The sequence below is a fragment of the Argentina anserina genome, chromosome 1 (genome assembly GCF_933775445.1).
Source record: "Argentina anserina chromosome 1, drPotAnse1.1, whole genome shotgun sequence".
Lineage (NCBI taxonomy): Eukaryota > Viridiplantae > Streptophyta > Magnoliopsida > Rosales > Rosaceae > Argentina > Argentina anserina.
In genome coordinates this window covers 6,061,098-6,068,609 of record NC_065872.1, presented here as the reverse complement: position 1 = coordinate 6,068,609, position 7,512 = coordinate 6,061,098, and the positions used below count along the sequence as shown (strand labels likewise).

General features: G+C 42.9%; 1 protein-coding gene across 1 annotated transcript; it reads left to right on the top strand.

Moving 5' to 3' along the window:
• Positions 1-956: 956 nt before the first annotated feature.
• Positions 957-1,657, top strand: LOC126800599 (cold-shock protein CS120-like). Its single transcript, XM_050527989.1, has 2 exons — positions 957-1,037; positions 1,313-1,657. The coding sequence occupies exons 1-2, from the start codon at positions 957-959 to the stop codon at positions 1,655-1,657; spliced, it is 426 nt and encodes a 141-aa protein (XP_050383946.1).
• Positions 1,658-7,512: the final 5,855 nt, after the last annotated feature.

Here is a 7,512-nt window from a genome sequence, read left to right as displayed (position 1 = left end):
TATTTGATGCACCCCATCTGAAGCCATAGCCAAGAAATCTTCACTAAATCTCTAATCTTAGATTCTTAATTGTCGACACAATTAGATCACTGTAAATTAAATTACATGATATGAGTACAAAACCAAATATCATATGCATAACAACTAATCGTTAACTTAGTGAATGAGATTAACTTACCATCTTCATGAACGACGACGCCGTGATCCATTATGCCTTAATCCGAAGTCACAAGGTGCTAGGCAAGGTCTTCCGTTAGTCACTACTCTCTGCTTTCTCAATGAACAGAAACTCACGCAAATAACTCGTAGTGATAACAAGGACGTTTACCATCTATATATAGAGAATCTTTAACCCTTAAGAGTCATTCCATTAAAGACATCTTGTAAGTTAAGTCATCTTATTTAGATTCCCGATTCAATACTGATTTGTAGTCTTGCTTCTAGACTTAAATTAGGATTCATTACCATAATGATATAATACACGAAATCATTAGGAACTAGATTTGATACTATCTTTTGTTTCCATGTAGAAATAGATTATGACATTAAACATGATAATCATATAATATGTGATATGTCTAAAATTGATCTAACAACCACGAGCTTAGTTTCCTATGCCAGCTAGGAGACAAGCACTTCTTTTATCTCCTCCGACTCAGAAGTACACGCGCCGCCTCGAGGCAGTTCCATGCTCTCGGTTTGCTTACATTTTCCATGCAATGGTGAAAAAATCTAACCTCGGATGTATACGGTACCTAGCCAATCCGACCGCACAATCCCACCACCACCACATCGTGTAAAGACAACCCCCGTCAGCCATTCAACACCTGCAATGGTTCCCTATATGGAAAATCTTCTGCCTATATAACCGAAACACAAGCTGTAATTAATACACATCAATACAAGTTCAATCATTTGCAAACCAACAGTTTGCGTCTTTGCCAAACTGATCAAACATGGCGCACAAACAGAGCGAGAACGGCAAAGACAAGACCACCGACGAGTCAGGAAATATGACCAGCCGGACTGAAGACCCGGTTCACCATGGCTAAAGTAACCGCCAAGAATGGAACTCATGACACGACCAGAATGGAGTATGGGACTCGTGGTACAACTCGTACAGGGAACGGAAGTCACGGACTCACTGGACCCACTGGCTTTGCTGCAACAACGGCCGGTGGTCACGGCTTTCCAATTATTCATTGCTCTGAAAGCTCAAACTCTTTGAGTATCTCTGTTTGAATGCAAATCTATTCACTTTTGTGTTTCAATATGTGAATTAATGGTTATTCATTATATATGTGTGTATGAGGATGATGGGAAGGAGAACCTACCAGGAGGCAATAGTGACCATAAAGGCACTACTAATACGCCGCCAATCAATACCAAAGCCCGTGAGAACAAGGAAATGAAGGAGACGATCAAGGAGAAGCTGCCAGGAGGCAAAACTGATCATAGCGGCATAACTAATACGCCAGTAATTGATACCAGTGCCTATGAGAAGAAGGGAATGGAGGAGAAGATCGAGGGAAAGCTGCCAGGACCAGGAGGCCACAGTGACGGCCATAGCGCCACTACTAATACTCCAATTTATATCAATGCCTATGAGAATGATGGTGGAGATCAAAGAGTAGTGAAGCTTCCCAGCCACCACTAAATCTATCAAATTGATCGATTAATACATATAAATTCTTGTTGATAGTTGAAAATGCGTACAAGCACTTTCACCAGTATAATAAGTACGTGCTGTGGATGCATGGTACGGACATCGATTTAATTGTTCCTTCTTGTTTTGATTCTTTGTGAAGCGGGAGCTGGTTATATATGTTGTTTAGATTTGTTTGATACTATTAACTATTTTGGCTACTGTGCCACCTATCGATGTTTATTTTAATAAATTTGGGGAGGGAGAACACTGCCGTGCCCAATTTCTGTCAGGGCATCTCCAACAAGGTTCTCACGCTCAAACCCAAATTTTCTGTCACTCAAACTCATTATAGTCGGACCATCAAAATATCTCTAACAAAGTGATCCAAAATCCATATTCATTTTATATTTTAATCAATTTATTTTTATATAAACATAATTCTACTATTTTTATATTTATACATTATATGATAAGACGGTGAAATTGCTGTTAGATTTTTATCTGCGTTTTTACCACGTGTTAAATCTTGATAGGACGGTGAGATTGCGGTTAGATTTTTATTTGTCACGTGTCATATCTTATCTTCACTAATCATTGTAAAATCGTTCATATGTATCATAGCCGACACTCCACTAAATTCACCAATTCACAAACATTTCTCTCCCTCAAATTGAAATTTGAGCTTTTCATATTCGTTCGATAACTTTGGTGATCTGTAGTAATGAATAGGCTTCGGAAATTGCTGAAGGAGGAAGAAGATTTCATTACAAGGAATCATCAAAGAGACTTGGTTATGCAAGAAGTTACCTCTGAAATCCAAATGATCCAGGAGGAAGAATCGCAATGAGGTGGTTCTCAAGAAGGCTATCGATACATCTCAAGAGAGCAGGAAGAAATGGATCGACGATTGAAGGCTTTGAACTTCACTTCACCGTATAAGTTTGAGGGTGATATATTTCGTAAAAGATACAGAATGTGACCTCATCTATTTGACCAAATATTGCATGGAGTAGCCAACCAAGATCCTTACTTTGTCCAAACGCGTGACGCTTCCGGAAGAGTTGGATCCTCTACAAAACAAAAGCTAACATGTGCCATGAGGATGCTTACTTACGGTCTTCCTAGGGATTTGCGTGATGAGTTTCTTGATGTAGCTGAATCTTCGGCAATGGAGATTTTGCAACATTTTACTAGAGCAATTTGGAATGTGGACAACAAGCATTATCTTCGTCGACCATGTTCGGCGGATTTACGGGGGTTGCTCAGACATGCTGATAAAAGAGGGTTCTTTGGACTGGTTGGAAGTCTCGACTACATGCACTGGAGTTGGAAGAACTGTTCTACTTCATGGCAAGGGCATTTCACCGGTCATAAAGGAAAACCGACAATTATTTTGGAGGTGGTTGCATTGTATGATACTTGGATTTGACATGAATATTTTGGACTTCCAGGTTCTCTTAATGACATCAACATTCTGGGAATGTCTCCACTATTTGATGATATATCCAGAGGAGAATCTCCTCGAGTCAAATATCGTATAGCAGATCGAGAATAAGGTCAATGCTACTACCTAATTGATGGGATCTATCCTAAATGGGAGACTTTTGTGAAAGCAATCATAAATCCAATTACGCCTCAACAAGCTCACTTCACAAAGATGCAAGAGTCGTTCAAAAAAGATGTAGAGAGGGCGTTTGGAATTCTCCAAGCTCGTTTTGCAATTGTTAGAGGACCAGCTTGTGGATGAGCCAAGGAGGATCTCTCCTACATCATGATAACCTGCATTATTTTGCATAATATGATTATGGAAGATGAGCGCGACGAAGAAGAGGAAGTGGTAATTGACCCCGATGAGATTCCAACAAGACCAATGGCTGCAGAAGTATATGAAAGGTATGATCATGATCATCAAGTTGGGCGTGAAGCCCCTGCTCTTGATGAATTCATGTGTCACTACCAGGCGGTTAGATGTCTAGTTGTGCATCATTTACCTCAAAGAGAATTGGTTAAACATCTATGGAATGTGAAGCTGCAAGCAAAGCATGACTACATATAATGTGTGATTGCTTTTAATAATTAGTGTGGCTATGGTGTGTTTTGCTTGTGTTTTTAAGTATTGTAATGTGGTGTGGTTTGTTTGTTTGTGTGTTTATTTGTTGTTATTGTAGTAGTTTAATGTGATTTAATGATTAAATATGAGCTTATGAATTAAAATAATAATAATTTTATTTCATAAATTAAAATAGAAATGATATAGTACAACAACTTAAATAATACAACATTTCAATTATCTCTCGTCCTCTAAATTTTCTGAACCGGCACATGTGAGTCCAAAAAGTCACCTTCACTTTGCCTGGACCTATAGTCTTGTTCCTCTCTCTCGGTAATCATTGCTTGTTTCCTCTCCATTAACCTCTTTTTCTAGGTGTGTACATTGATGGATCCATTGCCATTGTCATTGCATCATCTGCGCGATGCTCGGTAAGTTTGGTCTCCTCTATAAGACATTGCCTATATTTGAGATCACGATCTCCTTGGTTCGCAATTCTTTGCATCTGAATCAATAGTTTAGATGAAGAGATTTGGGTTGCCCTTTATAAGCACATTTAGATCTTAATAGTTATTCGTGATATAAGCAAAGAAAGATAAACAAAAACACACCAAAGTTATAGTGGTTCAGCCGAAGCCTACCTCCACTGTGATCTCTCTTGATAGATTTACTAATATTGAAAAATTTAGGTACAAGTACTTATTGCAGACTTTAACCCCTCCCTGTCTAGCTCCTATCTCTCTATCACCCTTTGCTCTCTTTAGGTTTTTTGTCTCTCTTTCTAAAACCCACCATGCAGCCCTATTTATATCAATATGGATTGCCGATACAGTATGGACTAAGATTACTAAACCTAATACAAATCCTAATAGAATATTGGAAGATAGACTCTCCTAAAACATATAGAAAAACTGAGTTAACTTCTTTTCTTTCTAAACCTGGATTTGATTACTGAATCCTAACTCTCCAGCCTGCATCAACGAGCCAAAAACACAACATATCTCACACATACCTCCTTCTCGCTCTTTTTCTTATGTTCTTTTTTCCTATCCTCCACCTCCTCCTTTTCTTTCATCCCTTCCTCCTTTGGCTTCTCCTTCTTGTGCTGGCTTTTCTTTTTGTTCTTTTTTTAGAAAGCTTTTTGTCACATCCCGCCAAACTTAGCCAAATTTTACCTTGAGCATTCTAGACGGATCCGGAATATGACGGAACACCTTGGAAGGTCATAGAAGATCCTAGAAGACGATGGAAGTCTCAAGAAGCCTTGAGACATTTCCGGAAATCTCTAGAACCTTGGAGAGGCTAGTAGAACTAGACTACTCAAGAATTCTCTAGAATACTCAAGGATCATCTAGAGTCATGTAGAGTCATGTAGACTTATGGAGAGTTCTCTAGAATTCTCTACTATGTACTTAGTCCTAGAAATATCTAGAACTTGTAAAGTAGGATGAGGAGGCCTATAAATAGCAAGGCACCCCTCTCATTTGTATCATCAAGCAATCTAGCAAGCAAGCTATCAAGTAAACTTGTAAGTTCTCTTATTCAATATAAGTTCTCTTTCGAAATATTCTCTTGCCTTTCAATTGTTCTAGCAGGGCGTTTGCGAGTAAGGCTGACTTAGCATAAGGGAGTTGTTAAGGCCGCACGAGTAGCATTGCGAAAGAAGTAAGCTCGTGACAGTTGGTATCAGAGCCGAAGTTCGATCAAGAGGCTAGCTCGACACCATGGCAAAGAATGGCAATCTTGTTGGTAGTGGTTCCGACGACACGCAAGAGAAGGGTCATGAAGAACTTGTCAACCCGACGGTTCCAAAGAAGGAACGAGTGAAGGACATGTTAGCTGCAATCGACTCACGACTAACTCAGGTGGAAGAGAGCGTGAGTGGCATGGGAGCCCAGGTGGAAGATTTGGAGGCGGAGGACGCCGCAATCCACACTGCGATCAAGGGCATGATGCTCAAGCTAGAGGAGTCCTTGCGGGGAGAGATTGACAAGGTTCGCGAGGAGTTCATGGGGGAACTCGCCCGGATGCGTGAAGTTCAAGAAAGGGAGCACAATAGCATGTTTGCACGCATGGAGGAGATGCAGGCAGATTCTGCACGCATGGAGGCAATGCAGGCAGATCTTGCCCTATGCAAGCGCGCACTAGCCGCGGGGGCTAGCACCAGCAGCAACGTGGAAGCCAAGCGGATCGAGGTGCCAAAGCCAAAGAGCTTCGGAGGCATGCGCAACGCTCGAGAAGTAGACAACTTCTTATGGGGGCTAGATCAATACTTTGGGGCCGTAGGCATCATGGAGGAGGATGCCAAGATAAAGACCGCGACTCTTTATCTCACCGACACCGCCATGTTATGGTGGAGGAGAAGGCGAGGAGATGTCGAAAGAGGTATGTGCACCATCTCTACCTTTGATGACTTTGTTAAAGAGCTCAAGAAGCAATTTTATCCCGAGAATGCCGAGGATGAGGCAAGAGCTCGCTTGCGAAGGCTCAAGCACACCGGGCCAATTTGTGATTATGTTAGAGAATTCACTAACTTGGTGCTTGAGATTCCCGACCTATCCGACAAGGATGCTCTCTTCAATTTCATGGATGGTCTCCAATCATGGGCCAAGACGGAGCTTAGGCGACGTGGAGTGCAAGACCTTGCTACCGCCATAGCCGTGGCCGAAGGCTTAGTCGATTTCTCAAGTCCAAGAGAGACCACCAAGCCCAAAGAGAAGAAGAGCAACTATGCCAAAGGTGGGGGAGACAAAATCCAACGCAAGGAGGAGCCCCGCCGTGAGAGCTACTCGGCAAGGTTCAAGGATAAAGGCAAGTCAAGGGACATGCGGAGCTCGGACAAGCCAAACGACAACAAGTGCTTCATATGCGATGGTCCGCATTGGGCTAGGCATTGCCCACAAAGGAGAGCACTAAGCGCACTCTTAGGAAGTCATCAAGGTGAGAGTGAAGCCGAGGGTGGCAATGGAGGTGCACACTTGGGGTCTTTGCAGGTGCTTAATGCAATCCGCTCTACACCCAAGGTCCAAGCCAAGGGTTTGCTCTTCACAAATATCATCATAAGTGGGAAGCCAACAACGGCAATGCTCGACACGGGGGCAACCCACAACTTCATTTCCATTGAAGAGGCACGCAGGCTAGGACTAAAGGCAAGCAATGGAGGGGGCTCCATCAAGGCGGTTAACTCACCTGCCCGCCCCATACAAGGAGTAGCTCGAGGAGTCAAGACAAGCGTGGGAGCTTGGTGTGGGAGCCTAGACTTCTCGATAGTGCCGATGGATGACTACAAGGTAGTCTTGGGGTTGGAGTTCCATGATCAAGTCAAGGCATTCCCGGTGCCATTCGCCAATAGCCTATGCATTATGGATGGCGAGAGGTCGTGTGTGGTGCCAACAACCCGAGGAGCAAAGCAAGACATCAAGGTCTTGTCGGCATTGCAATTCAAGAAAGGCATCAAGAGGGAAGAGGAAAGCTACTTGGCCATCCTTAGTGAGTTTGATGATGAGGAGCCAAGGCCACAAGATGACATGCCCAAGGAGGTAGCAGCAGTTCTTGAAGAGTTCAAGGATGTATCACCCACGGAGCTGCCCAAGAGATTACCCCCAAGGAGAGAGATCGACCATGAAATCGAGTTGGAACCAGGGACCAAGCCACCCGCCATGGGTGCATACCGCATTGCGCCGCCGGAGTTAGCGGAGCTAAGGAGGCAATTGAAGGAGCTTTTGGACGCGGGATTCATTAGACCTTCGAAAGCCCCGTTCGGTGCCCCGGTATTATTCCAAAAGAAGAAGGATGGATCTCTACGCATGTGCAT

Coding starts and splice junctions, on each gene's coding strand:
- LOC126800599 (XM_050527989.1), top strand. CDS start 957: ATGGCGCACAAACAGAGCGAGAACGGCAAAGACAAGACCACCGACGAG. Junction 1,038..1,312: donor CCAGCCGGACTGAAGACCCG/GTTCACCATGGC, acceptor TGTGTGTATGAG/GATGATGGGAAGGAGAACCT.